Source organism: Budorcas taxicolor, chromosome 17 (assembly GCF_023091745.1).
Source record: "Budorcas taxicolor isolate Tak-1 chromosome 17, Takin1.1, whole genome shotgun sequence".
In the NCBI taxonomy this organism is placed as follows: Eukaryota; Metazoa; Chordata; class Mammalia; order Artiodactyla; family Bovidae; genus Budorcas; species Budorcas taxicolor.
The window spans coordinates 65,268,574-65,290,328 of record NC_068926.1 but is presented as its reverse complement, the minus strand read 5'-3'; the positions used below and the strand labels follow the sequence as shown (position 1 = coordinate 65,290,328).

At 46.4% G+C, this 21,755-nt stretch overlaps 1 protein-coding gene across 1 annotated transcript in view; it reads right to left on the bottom strand.

Moving 5' to 3' along the window:
• Window positions 1–577: 577 nt before the first annotated feature.
• SGSM1 (small G protein signaling modulator 1) overlaps window positions 578–21,755 on the bottom strand; it is a 72,281-nt gene continuing 51,103 nt past the window's right edge. Inside the window, 11 exon segments of the mRNA XM_052654470.1 lie at window positions 578–712; window positions 3,368–3,535; window positions 5,220–5,316; window positions 7,115–7,224; window positions 11,304–11,386; window positions 12,159–12,283; window positions 15,858–16,448; window positions 17,398–17,466; window positions 18,656–18,838; window positions 20,075–20,203; window positions 21,496–21,641. Coding sequence (XP_052510430.1) covers window positions 624–712; window positions 3,368–3,535; window positions 5,220–5,316; window positions 7,115–7,224; window positions 11,304–11,386; window positions 12,159–12,283; window positions 15,858–16,448; window positions 17,398–17,466; window positions 18,656–18,838; window positions 20,075–20,203; window positions 21,496–21,641 — 1,790 coding nt within the window. The 3' untranslated portion in view covers window positions 578–623.

Here is a 21,755-nt window from a genome sequence, read left to right as displayed (position 1 = left end):
AACGGGGGGCTACCTGGCAATGTCTGGAGAAGTTCTGGATGTCATAAGGTGGGGGTGTGGGGCACGGGGGGCGGAGGGCGCTACTGGCATCTAGCAGGGAGAGGCCAGAGATGCTGCTCAACCCCCGACAGGGTTGAGGGCACAGGGCAGCATCCTTCATAGAAGAATTGAGCAGCAGAGCAGTGATCTGCTCCCGCCACACTCTGGAACATCTCCAAAGGCCCCTTCAGAGCTCAGAGGCAGCCCCACAGACCTCTCCTATACCCGTTTCCGAAAAGTTCCCAACCCAAGTCTCATCGGACAAGACAGCTTGGAGGGATGGGAGTGAAAGGGGAGGAGACTATTCTGGAGACCACGAACAGAGATGTTCCTCTGCCCACCAACAACCCCCAACTCCCGCCAGGGAGAAATCCCAGGCTTGGGCGATCTTTGGTCAAACAAGAAAACGTAAGGCTGAACCGAAGGGGCAACCCCTCCACCCCACCTGCCCAGCGGCCAAAGTTGGGGTGCTTTCTCTTTGCACAGAAGTCCATGCTCGGGAACAGACGTCAGGACCTCGCTCCCCAGGCGGCTGGGAGGAGAAGCAGGCGGGACAGGCGGGTGGGCGGGCGGTGACGCGGCCCTCACTTGTTCTCAATCAGGGTCTGCACCTTGTACACGAGGTCCCGGGCCAGCTTCAGGACCTGTTTTGTGTTGTGTCGCTCGGCCATCTCTGCAAGAGTGGAAGGCAGAATCACATGAGCCTTCTCTTTGTCTATCCTTGGGCCACACTTCCAGCAGAGACCCTGAGAGGTCTCTGGGGCACCCCCATCCCCATCATCAACTGGCATCACCCCCAGAGTGGCTCTGGAAGCACAGACTTTGGGGATGGCCTGTGACTCCAGACCTCAGTTTCCTCATCTGTGAAATGGGAACCATAACAGTACCTACTTCACGAGGTTACTGTGAGATCAAATGGGATGAAGTGTGTTTGTTTAAAAACTGTGTGTCTGTGTGTGTTTAAAAAAATGTTCGGTCTTCTCACTATCCTCCTACAGACACAATGACTGGGCATCTTTAAAGAAAGCGATGTTGGGCACACGGTGGATGCTTCAAAGCAGAGAGGAAAGGAAGCAACAGGAGGAGATGGGAAGGGGAGGGGAGAAAGCACAAATAGTCATTTTGTCAGGAATAACACTCAATGATCAGCTCTTTGAAAAATAATAATCCTAAATTTAGACATTTGTCATAAAGAAATCATCTGGTAGGAGAGAAAGACACTAAGACCATGGTTCCCAAATTGGGTGCCGAGAGTACCACTGTGAACTCATGGCAGTTTGGGGGGAAATACAGCGATCCTCCACATGTGTTGAACACCGCATAAACTGCTAACGGGAGTGAGTGAGTTTGCAATTTGTGCTCCTATCAAGGGCTTTATAGCTTTGCAAAAAACCCAAATTTTCAGCAAGCAGTTGCCATGATAAAAGTATCATGTGAAAATCACTGTGGAAAAGGAAGTGAAGGCGGTGAGTTCAAACTGGTTCCCAAATCTGAGAAGTTGGGCAAAGCCCAACAGGTGAGCACACCCATTAGAAACTACTTGTTTAAATATCAGTTCAGTTCAGTTCAGTCGCTCAGTCGTGTCCGACTCTTTGCAACCCCATGAATCGCAGCACGCCAGGCCTCCCTGTCCATCACCAACTCCCGGAGTTCACTCAGACTCGAGTATAAAATATATTTTTTTCTTCTGACTTCCATGTGCTATTTTTTCAAATGGCTACTAAGTTGTTAGGATAGATATACTTATTAGGTGGTTTGGACTTAATTATTCAATAGTCACTGAATAGTCTGGGATGCCATGAAAATTTCACAGAGACGCTAGAGGCGCTATGAACTAAGAAAGTTTGAGAGCCTCCACGCTAAGATATGAATTGCTTTGCGTTCTCAGTTACAACCTCAAACCAAAACCAATGTAGATGTTAAACTAGACAGGATGGTTCAGTAAGTTATGAACAGGTGCTTGAGGTATATTCTGCTTTCTCAAAAATTATTATACGGAAAATGGTTTTAAAAATATCAAGTGGAAAAAAGCCTAGATGCAACTGGATTCTGTGATGGTTGTTGTTTAGTCGCTAAGTTGTGTCCAACTCTTTGCAACCCCATGGACTGCAGCCCACCAGGCTTCTCCGTCCATGGGATTTCCCAGGCAAGAATACTGGAGTGGGTTGCCATTTCCTTCTTGAGGGGATCTTCCCGACCCAGGGATTGTCTCTGGGTGTCTCCTGCATTGGCAGGTAGATTCTCTATAGCTTAGCCACCATATACGTAAGTTTGGAAAAGACTGAATGAAAAAATAAACATTTTTAAATGAACCTGTTAAGTGCAACATGGTTTTCTGGGTTGGATCCTAGAGCAGGAAAAGGACATTGGTTAAAAACCAAGTGAAATCAAGTAAGTCTAGTTTAGTTGATGGTACTATATCAGCATTAATTTCTTTGTTGTGATACATGTATGAGGATCAGGTAACATATTAACATTAGCAGCTGCTGTGTTACAGGTACAGGAAACTCTCTGTACTATCTTTGAAATTTTTTCTAATAATAATAATTTTAATTATTATATATTATTTAAATATAACATATATTAATAATAACTAACAATGTTTCCAGTGTAAGGTCATCACTGGTGGCTTTTTTCTTTTTTTTGCTTTATTCAAAACCTTCTTTAGTTTAAGAAGATGTTTTAATAGTGATAATAGCAACAGCTTCTTTTTTTTTTTTAACAGCTTCTATACAAAGCAACAGTTTGTGAGCCAAGTGCCACGTGACCGATGGGCCTGACATCCCTGTGGTCTCATTTAATCCTCCTGACATCTCTGTGATGGAGGTGTCAGTACCATTTTATTCCCAAGGAATCTGAAGCCTTGAGATGTGAAGTCACTTGCCCAAGGTCACACAGCTCCCGGGTGGCAAGACTGTGCCTCTTTCATGCCACCTTCCTGTGTCTGCTTTCCCTCCACACATCAACCCTCTGAAGCAGACACCCTCCGTCCTATTCCCAGGTGAGGAAGCAGATGTTTAGAGAGAGGGGAAGTGACATGTCTATGGCACAGCTCGCTCCCAGCAGAGACAAGATTGGCCCCTGAGCCTGATGTCAACACCCAGGCCCCTTCGGCCAGATCCCTGAGAGAAACACATGTGGAACACTCAGCATTACGAGATGTCAACTCATCCACTGGGAAATAGCCACCGGAGGTGGGCAGAAGCCTCCTCCATCCCCTTCATCTTGAATCAATCTCAGGGACTCTCCATCCATCCCTCTCCAGGACCCAGGAAGGGGCCCTCCAGAAGCCTGCCCCCTTTGGATGAGACCCTGATTACGTGGGTACCGTTAAAAAATTTGATGATGTCTGTGAAATCCATGTTGTTCTCCAAGATGATGTCACGGTAGACCTCCACCAGCGCCAGAGCGATGAACAGGACGTAGTGGGCGGATGAGACGTGTTTGGCTGCCCAGATGGTCTCCCAGACGGAGAAGACGTCATCATAGATGAGTTCTGCCAAGACACCAACAGACACGCATGCCCGGGGAGAGTCCCCCACGGAGCTCACAGCGCTGCCCGCCCTTGAGAAGGGGCCCAGGCCAGCCGTGCTCTGTGCTTCCGTCCTGGGGCAGCAGACAGAGCTCAGGCCAGGACGCGGGAGACCTGGGCACTGTCATTTGACAGCGGCCTCCGTTTCCCCTTTCTGTGGAATAGGCTGGGCACACTAGGGGGGTTGCATGTTTCCAGCTCCGACACCCTGTGAGTGGACGAGCCGCGCACGTGCAGATTTAGCTTTCCTTGACCTGTCCCTGCCCTGACCCTGGGCCGGTGTCCTGCTCTCTGCCTGCACCCTCCAGCTCCTTGAGCACCCGTGGCGTACCTCCCCTTCCCCCTGCACCCAGGCAGAGTCGGCTGCTGCTTCTGAGTCTAGTAAAGAGAGACGACAGAGTAAGGATGAAGAGTAAGGCTTCCCGTGTCCAATAAAAATCAGTCTGAATCCTGGCTCCATCGCTTATGAGCAAGGTGACCTTGGGCCAGTTACTTCCCCTCCATGAGCCCTTCCTTTTCCACATCTGTAAGCGTGGTGATGTTGGTGGCGGAGGTTGCCAGCTCTTTCTCCAGGGGAATCTTCCCGACCCAGGAATCAGACCTGAGTCTCCAGCATCGATAGGCAGATTCTTTACCACTGAGTCACCAGGGAACTTCGCATGGTGTGATACCAGTAGTAATAAAGGACTGAAGAGACTTTCCTGGTGGTCCAGTGGTTAGGAGTCTGCTTTGCGATGCAGGGGACACAGATTCAACCCCTGTTTGGGGAACTAAGATCCCACAAGCTCTTGCACTGCAATGAGGAGCCTGTGCACTGCAACAAAAGATCCCACGTGTCGCAACTAAGACTCAAAACAGTCATATAAACAGATACAGAAATAAATATTTTTTAAAAATAAAGGGCTGAGGAAATAATACATAGAAATGGCTCAGCACAGTGCCTGGCCCTTAATAAACACTTTTATACAGGTTAGGGGATTCCCAGGTGGCTCAGTGATAAAGAATCAGTCTGCCAGTGCAGGAGACTCAGGAGACCCGGGTTGGATCCCTGGGTCAGGAAAATCCCCTAGAGGAGGAAATGGCACCCCACTCCAGTATTCTTGCTGGGAAAATCCCGTGGACAGAGGAGCCTGGTGGGCTACAGTCCCTGGGGTCGCAGAGAGTTGGACATGACTGGACAATTGTGCACATATGTATGCATAGAGGTTAAATATTATTACCAGCATTATCCCAAATTGGTATGATAGCAATGCACTGTGTCAGACATCATTTCTCAGTCACATGGGAAAGATACTCCACGGGCTTCAGAGTTCTTGGCCTCTGATAAGCCGCTTAACAGAATGGTAGGGAACTGGGCTTGGGTAGACAGACGGGGGCTCAGATCCTGGCTCTATTATGGCTAGGTCTGAATTTAGTTCTTCTCAGCCTTAGTTTCCTCATCTGTAAAATGGGGATTGTGACAACACCTACTACACAGCGTCTCTGCAAGATACGGTAGGTAAACTGTAGTCAGAACTCAACAAATAGGTGTTACTCTCGCCCAGTGGCTTTGCCCCAACACTTCCCAGCCTCACTGCTGTGGTATCTTGTCCCCCTGGGATTCTGCTACAAAGAGTCTGGGAACAAGGTCCCAGTTGGAAGTGTGTACCTCGCTTGAAATCCAGCAGGAACCAGCGGTAGCAGAAGTAGAAATGAGTGTAGTCCCCATTCTGATGCATCAACTCAAAGAGCTCTGAGTCCAGGATCTGTCAGAGGAAGGAAAGAAAGGCATCAGCCTCCCCGGCAAAGGCTGGGCCAGGGGGGACAGTCGAATCAATGATGCTACATCCCCATACCAGACGCCGCACAGCCCTTAACAACCGGGTGGAGTTTAAAAATGGCCAAAGAATCTGCAGTGGAAATCAGTCTGACGCAACCTAAGCCAGTCTTCCTCTAAAGAAGATATGCAAATAACCAATATGCACAGGAACTACGCTTACCATCATTAGTAATTAGGAAAATGCCATAATGAGCTACTATTTCATGTCCACTAGGGTGGCTATAATAAAAATGACAGACAACAAAGGGCTGGGAGGATGTCGAGAAACTGGAACCCTCGTGTGTTGCTGGTGGGAATGTAAAATGGTGCAGCTGCAGTTTTACTTGTAGGTATATCCCCAACAAAATGAAAACCTACGTCACATAGAGACTTACACATGAATGTACACAACGGCGTTATTCATTATAGCCAAAAAGTGTAAACAACCCAAGTATCCATCAGAGGATGAATGGGTACACAAAATTGGTCTATCCATGCAATGGAATATTCAGCAATAGAAGGAATGATGTATCGATACATGCTGCAACAGGGACAGACCTTGTAAACATTATGCTAAGGGGAAAAAGCCAGACGCAAAAAGCCACGTATTGCGTGACTCTGTTTACGTGAAACGTCCAGAACAGGTAAATCTACAGAGACAGAAAGTAGGCTAGTGGCCGCCAGGAGCAGGGGAGAGGGGTTGCTGTCAGCGGTGCTGGTGTTTGTCGTTGTTTAGCTGCTAAGTCATGTCTAACTCTTTGGCGACTGAATGGACCCGCCAGGCTTTTCTGTCTATGGGACTTCCCAGGCAAGAATACTGGGAAGTGAAACTCGCTCAGTTGTATTTGACTCTTTGCGACCCCACGGACTATATAGTTCATGGGATTCTCCCAGTAAGAATACTGGAGTGGGTAGCCGTTCCCTTCTCCAGTGGATCATTCCAACCCAGGGATCGAACCCAGGTCTCCCGCATTGCAGGCGGATTCTTTACCAGCTGATTTACTTTTCCAGGGGATCTTCCCAACCCAGGGATCAAACCTGCGTCTCCTATGTTGGTAGGTGGATTCTCTACCACTGAGCCATCAGGGAAGCTCAGGGGATAGAGATTCTTTTTCAGGGTGATGAAAGTGTTCTGAAATTAGATAGTGATGATGATTTCACACCTGTGACTATTCTAAAAACCAATGAATCAAACATTTTTAAAAAGCAAATTTTACAATATATGAATTTATCTCAATAAAGCTCTGCACCTGTGTGTGTGTGTGACAGAAAGAGAGAGAGAGAAATATACTCAAATATTTCTTTGCAGCCTGGAGGAGGAAATGGCAACCCACTCCAGTAGTCTTGCCTGGGAAATCCCATGGATAGTGGAGCCTGGCGGGCTACAGTCCGTGGGGTCGCAAAGAGTCGGACACTACTTAGCGACAAAACCACCACCATTTCTCTGCAGAAAAGGACCAAGACCCTCAATGTCCTGTTAAGGGCAAGGACCCTGTCTTGTTCATCATTGTAGCCACAGTGCCTGGGCCAAGTAAATGCTCAGTAAGAACGAACCCAGTGGAGTTGACTTCAGCTACTGAATAAAGGTTAAGTTGAATTGAGTTTTTCAGTTTAACTCAACTGGGCTGAGTGAAGTAGGACTGAGTTACTGAGTTAATTTAAACAAGCGGTGGCTATTAAGTTGGTCCATGGTCCATTGTGTTGAGCTGGAATAAGTTATGTTATGGAGAAGCACAAGGTCACACCTGGATTAGCGACCTCATGTTGGCAAAGTGTGTGTCCATGGCGCCCCCGTGGGGGAAGTTCTGATTCATCCTCTTCATGAGCTCGGTGAAGCAGCTGAAGGCGAGGGCCTCTGGGGAAAGAGGACAGGAGAAAGAGTCAACTCTGCCACTGCCTGAGGCCCCAAAGTGATGGTCCGAGGGTCTGAGCCAGTTCTTTAAGTCCACAGGCAAATAAGAAACGTAAGGAAGTGGAGCATACGGACGCGCACCATTTCAAGGGATGCTCGCCAATCTTTCATTATGTACTTCCCACCCGAGAGGTGCTGACATAGAGCATCCTTTCTTTTAGGAAACAATGGTGACAGCAAATGCTCTGTTTTAAAGATCCCTATTTGCTCTAATAAAAAGTTGACAATATTTGGTCCCAAACGTCTTGAAAAACATTCTGCGGGGCTCATGAAATTCTCATGTCTGAGAACCACTGCATTAAAATAACAATTGTCAATACTGGAAGGGTGTTTGCAGGTGTTATGCAAAGGAAGGGTCAGATAACTTTGGGAAATGCTACATAGAGAGTGACTATACATACGAAGGGAAAAAACAGGCTCTGAGCACTTCTGTAATTTAAAAGATCTGTGTTGGGAATTGCCTGGCGGTCCAGTGGTTCGGGCTCCACACTTTCCCACTGATGGCGTGGGTTCAGCCCCTGCTCCCGTGGCCGGGACTCCACGCTTGCACCGATGAGGGTGAGGATTCACTCCCTGGTTGGGGAACTGCTAAGACCCTGCAAGCTGCATGGCACAGCCAAAAAAAAAAAATTCGTCTCATACTCTTCAACCCAGTGTTTAAAGAATAATCTGAAAACAGTACCTATTTTCTCTTAACGCCAAGTAGCTTTAGAGAAAGTTATGAGAAGGTTACCCAGGTCACCACAGAATCTTGTTCATTTTCTTTATTTTTCAGAACAGTTTAGATTTACAGAAAAACTGAGAAGAGTGTAGAGTTTCCATATACCTCACACCTAGTTCCCCCCATTACTGACATCTCCCATGAATAGGTACATTTGTTACAATTAATGACCTACTGATGATACATAATTAACTCAAGCCCATAGTTTTTTTTACCTTATGGCCTTTGCTGTTCCAAGAACTCATCTAAGAACTACATTATACACAGCTGTCATCTCTCCTTCGGCTCCTCTTGGCTATAGCTGTGACTCAGACCTTCTTTGTTGTTGGTGACCCTCATGGTTATGAAGAGTGCAGGCCAGGTGTTCTATGGGATGCCTCTCTATTGGAATTTGTCTGGTGTTTTTCTCATGATAAGATTGGGGTTATGGGTTATTGTGAGAAAGACCACGTAGGTAAGGTGCCACTTGTATCACAGCACATCAAGGGGGTACAGTTTTGATGTGACTGAGGATGGCGGATGACCTTGGCCACCTGCCAGAGGAGGTGTTTTCTCCACTGCAGAGCTTCTCTTTCACCTCCCACCCTCTTCTGCAGGGAACTTTCTGGAAAGAAGTCACTATGCTCAGCTCTAAGAGCTGGGAGTTATACTTCTCATTTTTAAACAGTTTTATTGAGGCTTGCACACCGTGTGAATTCACTCTTAAAATTCACTCTTTTAAATGTACTGGGTTGGCCAAAAAGTTTGCTTGGGTTTTTCTGTACAATGTTCTGTATGACGTTACAGAAAAATCCGGGCAAAATTCTTGGCCAACCCAATACAATTCAGTGGTTTTAGAATAGTCAGAGTTGCAAACCATCATCTCTATCTAATCTCAGGACATTTTCATCACCCCCAAAAGACACTACATATCGGCAGGCATCACCTATTTTCCTCTCCTCACAGTGCCTGTCAACCATGAGTCTATTTTCCATCTCTACAGATTTGCCCTTTCTGGAAGCAACCTTACCATGATGTTGCTAATGTGCCCAGCTTCTCAAATGTTCCTGAAGCCAGTTTTCGTACCTTACTGGTTTCTTCATTAATACACTGAATAAAATCTTTGTTCACTTTATTTGTATGTGAGAGTCATGTAACCTTTTTAAAATTACATTTTATCGGTTCTGAAGGTCATCCACTGAGCTGTTTGAGGGGATTAATCCAGTGGAGACAAATTAAGTCCACTTGCCTGCACATCTTTCCTTGGTTTCTGAAGTGAATTTTGGGTGGCAACAGAGCCTGAACTTTTCTAGCCCTCTAGTTCTTTTTTTTTTCTATTGATATTATACACTTGTTTTTATTTCCAGTTTGTATACCTTCAACAAATTAATCTGACTTGGCGATAGCAATGGTTGGGGATTTGCTTTTATGGTTAACTATCTGGTGAGTTCTGTTGGGTGTATAATGAAAGTCTGTTCTCTGTTGGGTGAGAAATAACAAAGAATCCAATTTTATGGTCTTTTTTCTTTTTTGCTTTGTTTCCTTTTGGGGGATCTGTTTGTCTATTTGCAATCTCAGATCAATTAAGAATCACATGCTCACTGGAAGAAAAATGACTCAATTTTTGTGTTTCGGGCTCACTACATTCAGCAACATTTTAAAGTTTTTGGTGTACAAATCTTGTACTTCTGTTAAGTTTATTCATAAATATTTTACTCTTCTAGAGGCTACTGCAGATGGAATTGCTTTTCTGTTCTCATTTTTAGATTGTTCATTGCAATAGTATAGAAATATAACTGACTTCTGTATAAGTCCTATATCCTACAACCTTGCTGAACTTATTAGTTCTAATACTTTTTTGACTCCTTAGGATTTTCTGTATGCAAGATCATGCCATCTGCAAATATAGATGGTTTTATTTCCTTTCCAATCTGGATGTCTTTATTCCTTTTTCTTCAGTAATTGTTCAGAATAGAGCCTTTTGTGGCAGAAGTGGACATCTTTGTCATACTCTTGATCTTAGGTGAGAGGTATTCAGAATTTTGTTGACATTACTTTGTCAACAAAGGTCCGTCTAGTCAAGACTATGGTTTTTCCAGTGCGCATGTATGGATATGAGAGTTGGACTATAAGGAAAGCTGAGCGCCAAAGAATTGATGCTTTTGAACTGTGGTGTTGGAGAAGACTCTTGCAAGTCCCTTGGACTGCAAGGAAATCCAACCAGTCCATCCTAAAGGAGATCAGTCCTGGGTGTTCATTGGAAGGACTGATGTTGAAGCTGAAACTTCAATACTTTGGCCACCTGATGCGAAGAGCTGATTCATTTGAAAAGACCCTGACGCTGGGAAAGATTGAGGGCAGGAGGAGAAGGGGACAACAGAGGATGAGATGGTTGGATGGCATCACTGACTCAATGGACATGGGTTTGGGTGGACTCCAGGAGTTGGTGATGGACAGAGAGGCCTGGCGTGCTGCGGTTCACGGGGTCACAAAGAGTTGGACACAAATGAGTGACTGAACTGAACTGATTCAGAATTTCATCACTGAGTATTAGTTGTGGGTTTTTCAGAGATGTCTTTTATTATGTTGAGTAAGTTCTCTTTTGTTCTGAGTTTGCCGAATTTTTTTTTTTTATGAAAGGCTGTTGAATTTTGTCTGATGACATGATCATGTGACCTTCCTCCTTTATTCCATGAATGTAGTGAATTGCACTGATTGAATTTCATATATTGAGTCAGCCTTGCATTCCTGGGATAAATCCCATTTGATCACAATATATAATCCTTTTAATATCTTGATGGATTCAGTTTGCTAGTGTTTTCTTGAGGATTTTTACCTTGATTTCATAAAGGATATTGGTCTGTGATTTTCTTTTCTTGTGATGTCTTTGTCTGGTATTGCTATCCGGGTACCAATAGGGCCTCATCTAAGGACTGCACCATAGGATGAGTTGAGAAGCGTTCCCTCCTCTTCTATGTTTTAGAAGAGTTTATGAAGTGTTGGTATTCATTTTTTATAAAGTGTTTGGTAGCATTCACCAGTGAAGCCATCTGGGCCTGAGATTTCCTTTGTTTTCATTCATGTTTATATAACCAGTGGCTAGCAAAAGCTTGGATGGGTGTCAGGCACCTGGAAATAAGTATTGGTCAATATAGAATAAAAGAACTTTTTATTTCACGAAGACCTTGATGTGTCCACTGGACAGGTCTTCTGAACCCTGGCACTGCCTCAGTTTATGGGTTGGAGAGTGAGGTTATCCTTTCTTCTCTGTCATGAGAAGGAAGCCACATCCCCAGGCCGGGGGCAGGGAGGGTACACTCACCATCATCCAGGATGACCAGCAGTGGGGCCAGGAGGTCACACATGCCCTGGACATAGCCGACCTCAATGTGCTGCCAGATGTAGCTGCGAGAGACACACAGGACGGCCGGCGATGGCGCCCACAGTCTGCCTCTCTAAACCCACTCCTTTCCTCTCACCCTGCTTTGGCCCCCATCTCTCACCTGGATCAACTTCCTCAACCGCCCGCCTATCCTCCCGTCCTGTCTCCCTCTCTCCAAGCAGCCTACGCAGTCACCAGGATGACCTTCTTAAAGCTCAGGAACCTTTACAGGCTCTTCACTGCCTCACCGGGCAATGTCCAGACTCCTTCACTGGGGGTGCCAGGCACCTATTGCTTCCCCCCAATCCCGCTTCACAGTCTCGCACGTCACTTCTCAGGGCTTCTTCCCTTCCCGCTGCACTGAGGCACTTACCTCTGTACTAACAAAGCACACATTCATGCGCCTGTGTTTCTGCCTGAGCTGTTCCCTCTGCCTGGCATTCTCATCTGCTTCTTAATAATCATGACTACTGTTTACTGAGCATTCACTGTATGCTCTGTCCACTATATATGTATTTATCACTGAATTCTCAAACTAATCATACGGAAAAGCTACTATCATCGCAGTTCACAAATAACGGGAATAAAGCAGAGAATTAAGTGACACGCGCCGACTCACACACCTCATAATAAACAGCAGAGAAAGGATTTGAATCCAGGGGGCCTCACTCCATTGCGTGCGCTCCCCATCGCCGCACCTGCGCCACCCATTACCCATCTCCGACAGACAGCCCCGCCCCCGCGCCAACGGCCCCGCCCCCGGTCCCCGACAGCCCCGCCCCCCGCCCCGGCCACCTGCACATGACGTTCCGCAGCTTCTCCAGGTTGGCGGGCGTGAAGTACCAGTAGTTGCGGTCACACCTCTGCACGTCCTTCTCGATGCGGTGCAGGTTCACCGTGTACAGGTCCAGGAGCTCTGGCTGCGGGCCCCCAGGAGGGGAGGGAAAGAACAGTCACACCCAGCTCCTCAGGGGAGGAAAGAACAGTCACACCCAGCTCCTCAGGGGAGGAAAGAACAGTCACACCCCCGCTCCTCAGAGGGGAGGAAGAACAGTCACACCCCAGCTCCTCACAGGGGAGGAAGAACAGTCACACCCCAGCTCCTCACAGGGGAGGGAAAGAACTTTTATACCACAGCTCCTCACAGGAGAGGGAAAGAACAGTCACACCCCAGCTCCTCACACGGGAGGGAAAGAACAGTCACACCCCAGCTCCTCACAGGGGAGGGAAAGAACTGTTCCACCCCAGCTCCTCACAGGGGAGGAAAGAACAGTTACACCCCAGCTCCTCAGAGGGGCACTCTTCCACAGAGTCTCTCTCTCTCTCCTCCTCTTCCTAGCCCTGTCCTGCCATCACTGAGAAAACTTCCTCTATCTGGACCAGTCAGATGTCTGACTTTATTTTTTGTTGATGCTGTTTCCTGAGAAGGCCTCTTTCATTTTGTCTGATGAAAATTCTCTTCACTTTTTTCTCACAATCCTATGAGGTATATAGAGTTATTATCCTCATTTTATATAAGAAGAAAGTAAGATCAAGATATATATATATGTATATGTGTGTGTGTGTGTATATATATATATATATATATATATGCTACAATATACATGTAACACGGAGAAGGCAATGGCACCCCACTCCAGTACTCTTGCCTGGAAAATCCCATGGACGAGGAGCCTGGTAGCCTGCAGTCCATGGGGTCGCGAAGAGTCGGACATGACTGAGCGACTTCACTTTGACTTTTCACTTTCATGCATTGGAGAAGGAAATGGCAACTCACTCCAGTATTCTTGCCTAGAGAATCCCGGGGATGGGGGAGCCTGGTGGGCTGCCGTCTATGGGGTCGCACAGAGTCGGACACGACTGAAGCAACTTAGCAGCAGTAGTAGCAGCATAAATGTAACAAACCAATTAAAAAAAAATGAAAACACTTTTAGGAAAAACAAAATTTTTTGCAGGAAAACATGCAATTTAATATGCATTATATTGCTATAATGATATAAACAAAGATCAATCATTTAACTAAAATTATTGTGACTATAGTGGATGGATGGGGAGTGGGATGGTTTCACTTGTGTGGTAAGGGTGTGCAGGTAGGGAAGGAAGAAGACTGAAACCTCTTCCTCCATAATGGGGAGTCAACAGGCAATATCTAAAACTGAAAAAAAGCAAAAAAATAGCAAGCAGTAGCAATACAAGTATATTATTTACAGACATGAGGGTAAACACCAGATAATTTGGGTGGAATAAGTCATTACTACTGCCTCGGGTGATGAAATTCCAGTTGAGCTATTTCAAATCCTGAAAGATGATGCTGTGAGAGTGCTGCATTCAACATGCCAGCAAATTTGGAAAACTCAGCAGTGGCCGCAGGACTGGAAAAGGTCAGTTTTCATTCCAATCCCAAAGAAAGGCAATGCCAAAGAATGGTCACAATTGCACTCATCTCACACACTAGTAAAATAATGCTTAAAATTCTCCAAGCCAGTCTTCAGTAATACATGAACTGTGAACTTGAGATGTTCAAACTGGTTTTAGAAAAGGCAGAGGAACCAGAGATCAAATTGCCAACATCTGCTGGATCATGGAAAAAGCAAGAGAGTTCCAGAAAAACATCTATTTCTGCTTGATTGACTATGCCAAAGCCTTTGACTGTGTGGATCACAATAAACTGTGGAAAATTCTGAGAGAGATGTGACTACCAGACCACCTGACCTGCCTCTTGAGAAACCTATATGCAGGTCAGGAAGCAACAGTTAGAACTAGACATGGAACAACAGACTGGTTCCAATAGGAAAAGGAGTACGTCAAGGCTGTATATTGTCACCCTGCTTATTTAATTATGTGCAGAGTGCATCATGAGAAACACTGGGCTGGAGGAAGCACAAGCTGGAATCAAGATTGCCGGGAGAAATATCAATAACCTCAGATATGCAGATGACAGCACCCTTATGGCAGAAAGTGAAGAGGAACTAAAAAGACTCTTAATGAAAGTGAAAGAGGAGAGTGAAAAAGTTGGCCTAAAGCTCAACATTCAGAAAACAAAGATCACGGCATCTGGTCCCACCACTTCATGGGAAATAGATGGGGAAACAGTGGAAACAGTGGCTGACTTTATTTTTTGGGGCTCCAAAGTCACTCCAGATGGTGATTGCAGCCATGAAATTAAAAGACGCTTACTCCTTGGAAGGAAAGTTATGACCAACCTAGACAGCATATTGAAAAGCAGAGACATTACATTGCCAACAAAGGTCTGTCTAGTCAAGGCTATGGTTTATCCTGTGGTCACGTATGGATGTGAGAGTTGGACTATTCAGAAAGGTGAGCACCGAAGAATTGATGCTTTTGAACTGTGGTGCTGGAGAAGACTCTTGAGAGTCCCTTGGACTGAAAGGAGATCCAACCAGTCCATCCTAAAGGAAATCAGTCCTGAATATTCATTGGAAGGACTGATGCTGAAGCTGAAACTCCAATACTTTGGCCACCTGATGTGAAGAGCTGACTCATCTGAAAAGACCCTGATGCTGGGAAAGATTGAGGGCAGGTAGAGAAGGGGACAACAGAGGATGAAATGGGTGGATGGCATCACCAACTCAATGGACATGGGTTTGGGTGGACTCAGGGAGTTGGTGATGGACAGGGAGGCCTGGCGTGCTGTGGTTCATGGGGTCGCAAAGAGTCGGACATGACTGAGTAACTGAACTTAACTGAACTGCCTCGGGGGAAAGGCAGAGGTGGGCCAGACAACTTTAGGTTTTTGGATCCAGCCTAGTCTGACTGACTCTTTGCGACAGAAATGACAAATTCTTTGAAAGAAAATGGATGTAGGGACTTCCCTAGTGATTCAATGGTTATAACTCCTCACTTCCACTGCATGGGGCATGAGTTTGGTCCCTGGTCAGGGAACTAAGATTGCCAAGCCATGCTGCAAGGCCAAAAAAGTTAAAAAAGAAAGAAAGTGAAGTCGCTGAGTTGTGTCCAACTCTGCGACCCCATGGACTGTAGCCCACCAGGCTCCTCTGTCCATGGGATTTTCCAGGCAAGAATACTGAAGTGGGTAGCCATTCCCTTCTCCAGGGGATGTTCCCAATTCAGGGATTGAACCTGGGTCTCCTGCACTGCAGGCAGAGTCTTTACTGTCTGAGCCACCAGGGAAGCCCCCCAAATAAAACAGGTACATGATCCTTGGCTCAGAAAACCTTTTCAGTTGACATTCTTTCCTCTGGGTTTTTATGGCAAGAATGTAAAATATTTAAGAGATACTGGACATGAGTGTAAACCAAGATGTGCCTAAGCTTGGATTTGAACCCAGCACTGTTTGTCTGCAAAGCCTGTGTTCTTTAAGTATTAAATTATCTTCTCTTCCAAATGGGTTTCTACAGTGAACCCTCCATGATGGGGAAAAGGCAATGAATCAGAAGTGGTTCTAGATAACAGAGGCTTGCCACCCTCCCGTGGCTGCAGAAAATGGAGTGGAGGAGAATCCTGGTGACTTACGGAGTAGGTGACGCCGCTGGAAGAGACGGGGGACGCCTCGCTGTTGGCCGAGGTAGTCACAGCCAGAGAAGCGAGCGCGGGGAAGAGACTCTCCATCTCAGGCTCCTCTGAGAGGTTGTCCTCACTGTCCACCTGGCTCTGCTTTTCCGCCTCACTGCCTCTCCAGCCTTCCATCGCGGGGCCCTCCTTTTCGGGCAGAGCCACGTCCAGGCTGCCAGTGATGGACATGAACTCATCCATGCTCTCGTTGGCCAGGAGGTCGCTCTCCAGGCTGTCCTGCACGGCCAGCTCCTCACGAGTGGCCTCGTCCCGGGAGGTGGTGGCCTCACTGCTCTGCCCGTCATCCATGCTGCTGTCCCTGGGTCGAAGCACCAGGGGGGCGGTGCGCTGGGCATCCATGACGCTGTCTTCCGTGCTCAGGCTGGGTTCTGAGTGCTCCGAGAGGCCCGAGGAGAAGTTGTGGGAGGAGGGATGGCCTGAGTCTGGGGAGCAGGTGCCGTTCACCAGGTTCCCGTTGGGGATCTTGGTCGGTTTCTCTTCCAGCCTGCCTTCTGCCTCCACCTGCTCCGCCTCGTCCACAGACTCAAAGACCTGCAGACAAGGTGCACAAAGGCAGATGAGTTAGGATGTCTGTCATGGTGCTGCTTCCAGCTCCAAGCTGAACAGCCATCCACAGGGGGCTGGTTCAGATATGGAACATGCATGCCGGGGACACTACACAGTCAGTAAAAAGATGGAGGCAGAACAAGGTGGGACATATTCTTCCATTTGTAGAAAATTTAAAAGTACTTTGTATGCAGGAACAGGCATAGAAAAATCCAGAAAGAAACAGGGAGCATTGCAGTTGGCTCTGAGGAAGAAAACCTTTCATCACACACAATCATGCACACAAAAATTTCTTAAGTTAACTAATTAAAGGAACAGGCTTAAAAAATATCCATGTAATTAACCATGATGGATCAATTTTCAAGAACACTTAGATGAACATGAAATATTATGGAAAAGTCTCCAGGATATATATCCAAGATTTATTTGTGGTTATTTGTGTCTTTAGGCCATATCCCATCAATGCAGACTGTATAAGATCATGTCACAAGGTCACTTGAAGTATTTCTCTGGTGTGGTTATAGCACCCACTTGATTTACTATTAATTTCATGTGCTTCTGGTTTTAAAAAGATTTAATTTCAATTAAATTGCTTTCAGTCACGTTAAAACAAGACAAAACACTTTCCTAACTCCAAAGTCAAAACTAGAAAACAAAGTATATTCAGAGAAGATGGCAATGTTATTTCTAGGGAGGGCATGTGGGGATCAGGGAGGGGCAAAACCAAATTTAGTTTTCTCTGCAATATTTTTTTAATAGGCAGAAGAGATTCATGAATTACTTGTGCAGGCAAAAGTTCAATTTTTAATGGAAGTATAAAAAGCTAAAGCAGAGAAATCTTAAGTGACCTGAAGATGAGGGACTTCTGATCCCATTATTCTGGGCTGGAGGGAGGCGGATGGGTGGAGAGGGGGCGGGGGCTCTGGAAGGTCACCTGTGTGCTGCTGCTGGAGTCGCTCTGCAGGCGGATGTTCTGGCGGCCGGAACTGCAGCTCTGGGAGGACTGAGAGGAAAGGGGGCAGGAAGGAGCTCAGGTGAGGCTGCATCTAGGCTCAGGATCCCTGCGCTGAGCTCAGGATGGAGTGCTAGGCTGGGAGTCAGAAAGTGTGGTCTTGTCTCTATTCCTGACATGAGCAAGTCCCCTCTCAAGGCCTCCGCTTCCCATCTGTCAAATAAAACTGGGTGGCGGGGGGCTCATCTCTCCTGCCTAGAGCCCCTTTGGAGGCTACACAAACCACAGGACCCCCACCTCCCACCTGCAACCAGAGAATGCCACTTCTAAATGCTCTGCACGCGAGACTTCGAACTCAAAGGACTGGCTGTATTAATGGCCATTCTCTGCTCCTTTCCTGCACACATGCTTTCAGTCCTGTAACTTCTAGTTTCTGTCCCCTCTGAAGCTAAGCTAGGCCATGGGACCCGCTGCAGCCAGTGGGATGTTGGCAAACTCAACAGGGCAGACACATAGAAAATGCTTGCGCATTTCTGCTTTTTCTTCTAAAGATCTGCTTTCACTGTGAGAAGGTGGCCAGGCTAGTCTGCTGGAGGATGGACGTGAGGGGCAGGGCTGAGTCACCCCAAACATGTGTGAACCCGACAAAGAACAACAAACCTTTCAACTGAGCTTCAGCTGACCACAGACTCAGGAGTGAAAAAGAAACAGTTATTGTTGGATGTCACTGACTTTTGGGGGTTGTTTGTTACACAGTTTTAGGGTGGCAATTGATGACTGATACATCATTGGTGAAGGGAACTGATTTTCTTTTCACCTCCGGCTTTTGGCTGCTAAACTTGGGACTTCATCAGGACAGATAAGTCTGACCTGTTCACTGGAGCATTCCTGACATTCCAGGACATTCCTGACAGTACCTGGCACATGGTAGGTACTCAACAGCATTTGCCGAATAAGTGAAGGTCTAATGCTGCGCTGGATGGTTTATATACACTATCTTGTTGGAGCTGCACGCAAATCTCCCCTATACAAATGGTCATTTCCATTTCATAGATGAGGTAACTGAAGCACAGAAGTGAAGCTGCTTTGCCTGAGCGCCAGAGCTAAGAAATGAAGGGGCTGGAGTTTGGAGTCAGGTCTGTGCTAAGACACCCAGCCCTTGTCCTTCCTTCAACAGCCCCATGAAGCAGACCCCAGCCTTTACCCTCCGCCTGGCTCCCCTAGGGGAGCAGCCCATCACCTCGTTGCTGATGGTGGAGTCCCGGTGCATCATCCGGTGCAGGTGGCTGTCCAGGCTGGCCCCCGACGAGCATTTGGCCAGGGCGGCCGCGTGGGACTCCCGCTCCCTCTGTCGCACGATCGCCTCGCAGCCCAGCCACTCGGACATGGTCTGTGCGTAACAGGCGTGAATCTGCTCGTCCACCTGCCAGGGTAGATGCACGGTCAGCCGGAGAGAGTAGATCAGTGGTTGCCAGGGGTCAGGGATGGGAGTGAGCGGGAGGGAGGTGGTGTGGCCATAAAAGGACACGGGTACCACGGCAGCACCAGAAAACGTTCAGCATGTTGACTGTGGTGGTGATACACAAACCCACTCGTGTGATAAAACCGTGGAGAACTAGATAGACACACACATGAGAGCATGAGTAACATGGGAAGTTTGATCAAGGCTGACATATATATATATTTACATTATATATATGTGTGTGTGTGTGTGTGTATGAGGAAATATTATACAGCACACAGAACATACCCAATATTTTATAATGACTGTAAATGGATTGCAATTTATAAAAACATTTTTTAATTGTTAAGTCCCGATGTCTGGACTGAGTAAAATATTTATTGAACGTCTACTATATGTCAGGCACTATGTTAATCAGTTGCTGTTGCTGCTGCTGCTCCTGCTAAGTGGCTTCAGTCGTGTCTGACTCTGTGCGACCCCATAGTCGGCAGCCCACCAGGCTCCGCTGTCCCTGGGATTCTCCAGGCAAGAACACTGGAGTGGGTTGCCATTTCCTTCTCCAGTGTTAATCAGTTAGGTTAACACAATTGTTTTTTTTAATCTTATTTTTCAGCTGTGTTGCATGCCATATGGATCTTAGTTCCCAGGCCAGGGATTGAACCCATGCTCCCTGCATGGGAAGCACAGAGTCTTAACCACTGCACCACCAGGAAAATCCCTAATTTATAAAAATTTTGAATCACTATGTTAAACAGCTGAAACTAACATAATGTTGTAAATAAACTATATCTCAATTAAAAATATATACATATTTAGTATAGACAACAACAAAAACAAATGCAATAAAATATGGACTTTAACTGCCAGTGTATATCCATGTTGATGTCAATATCCTGCTTATGATAAATTGTATTATAGTTTTGCAAGAAGTTACCATTGTGGGAAGTTGGGTGAAGGAGATGGCTCTGCATTATTTCTTACAAGCGCATGTGAGTCTATCATTATCTCAAAAAAGCGATTTGAAAAAACGGCATCTGTGGCTTGTGCTGCGTTTATTGGACGGCACTGCCCTCACCCTTCCTGGCTCCCCCTTATCTCCTTGTCCCCCTGGTCCACCAGGGGACTAGAGCTCCCCCAGCCCCACGTACCTGGCTCTTCCTGTTGCCAAGGACCCCACTGCCCCCTGGGGTAACCCACCTCCTTCCTCTCTGTTTCTGTCATCCCGAACTGGTAGTGGCCCAGGAGGAAGGGCCACACGGCTTTGCGGATCTCCGGCTGGATGCCCCCGTAGTAGATGAGACGCAGCAGCTCCTGCTCCTCGTAACTCTGGTGGGTGGGGGGAGGCAAAGATTTGGTCAACACGAAACTAGGGCATGGGCTCTGTGGCCCAGTGGGCCCATCTCTCACACAGTTAGTAATCATGCTGTGAACAAGCAATGATGAACACAGATGTCCATCGTGGCACCATATTTGAAAAAGCAAAACCCTAGGAAACCCCCAATTGCTGTTATTAATAAACGAGTAAAAAATACACCTCTATAGGGTTAAGCAACTGAAACAGCAGGGACTACGGTGTTACTGCAGCCCGGATACAACAACGCAACCAACGGTTGCAGAAGCGTTAGATGAAAAACATCCATTTTGACTATTTATTATTTCAGCCAATGTGTCCTTAGGATAGTGCTTCCCAAACTGGGGAGATCTCTAGGAGCATTTGGGGAACTTTCTTTTCTTTCTTTCTCTTTTTTTTTTTTGGCTGCAACGCATGGCCTGAGAGATCTTAGTTCCCTAACTAGAGATTGAATCTGGGACCTCAGCAATGAAAGCATGTAGTCCTAACCATTGGTCTACCAGGGAATTCTGCGGGAAATTCCCAAAATATAAATTCTTGGGGTCCACTCTTAGAAGTACTCAATCAGTAAAGCTGGAGTGGGGCCCAGAAGTTGATAAATCTTTTGCATTCCTCAGGAAACGTGCAATCATGCTCACAGACTGCCAGAGATTATGAACACGATAACTTTTCAAGAAAGGTAAGCTGTCATATCCATTTAAATTTAAAATGGACATCAAACAGCTTTATTTCTAAGAATCTACCCTTGAAATAAGAAAACTAGTACAGAAAGGTATGTGCTTATAAAGATGTTGACTATAGCACTGCTGAAATAATTTTAAAAAAGAAAAGAAACAGGAACAGCCTAGATGTCCATCATTAGAGGAAGATTTGATTAAATTATGGTCCACACATATATGAGGGGCTAAGGTTCTAACATGCAGTATTTCACCTAGAGATCTGAAAGATGTCCTTCATATAAAGGTAGGTTGATCACTCAAAATGCAAACGTAATGTCACCTCATTAAAAAATGAATTTCAGCTATATCTATATAGACATAGCTGTGAATGTAAAAGTATAGGAAATGTATAGCAAAGTCTACACCAAACTGATATTAGTCATTAATTTAGGGGATCAGAACTGGGGGGGTGTAGCAGAGACATATTTTAAAACTTCAAAAATATGTACACTTGGTTCTTCATTCTTTGAAGAATGCTAAGAGGTCCCCATAGTCTCTGTCCCCCAAAGCCTCTACACCACAGCAGGCCGAGCCAGGCCAAGCCTTACTGTGCTGTCCTGAAGGTACTGCTCCCAGATCCTGGCTGTCAGCCCCTGTCCAGCATCACAGGGCAAGTCAGGGGACACGATCATGTGATTGACCAGGGCTGACAGGTGGGTCCTCACGGTAGACAGGTGTCTGCAGTAGGCAAGCCCTGTGGGGAGGGAGGGAGAGTGTCACTGCCCACCATGCAGCACCCCAGCCTTGTCTCACAAAGTCTCCAAAGTACTGTCCTCCTCGTAATCTGCCTGAACCCTTGTGACCAGCG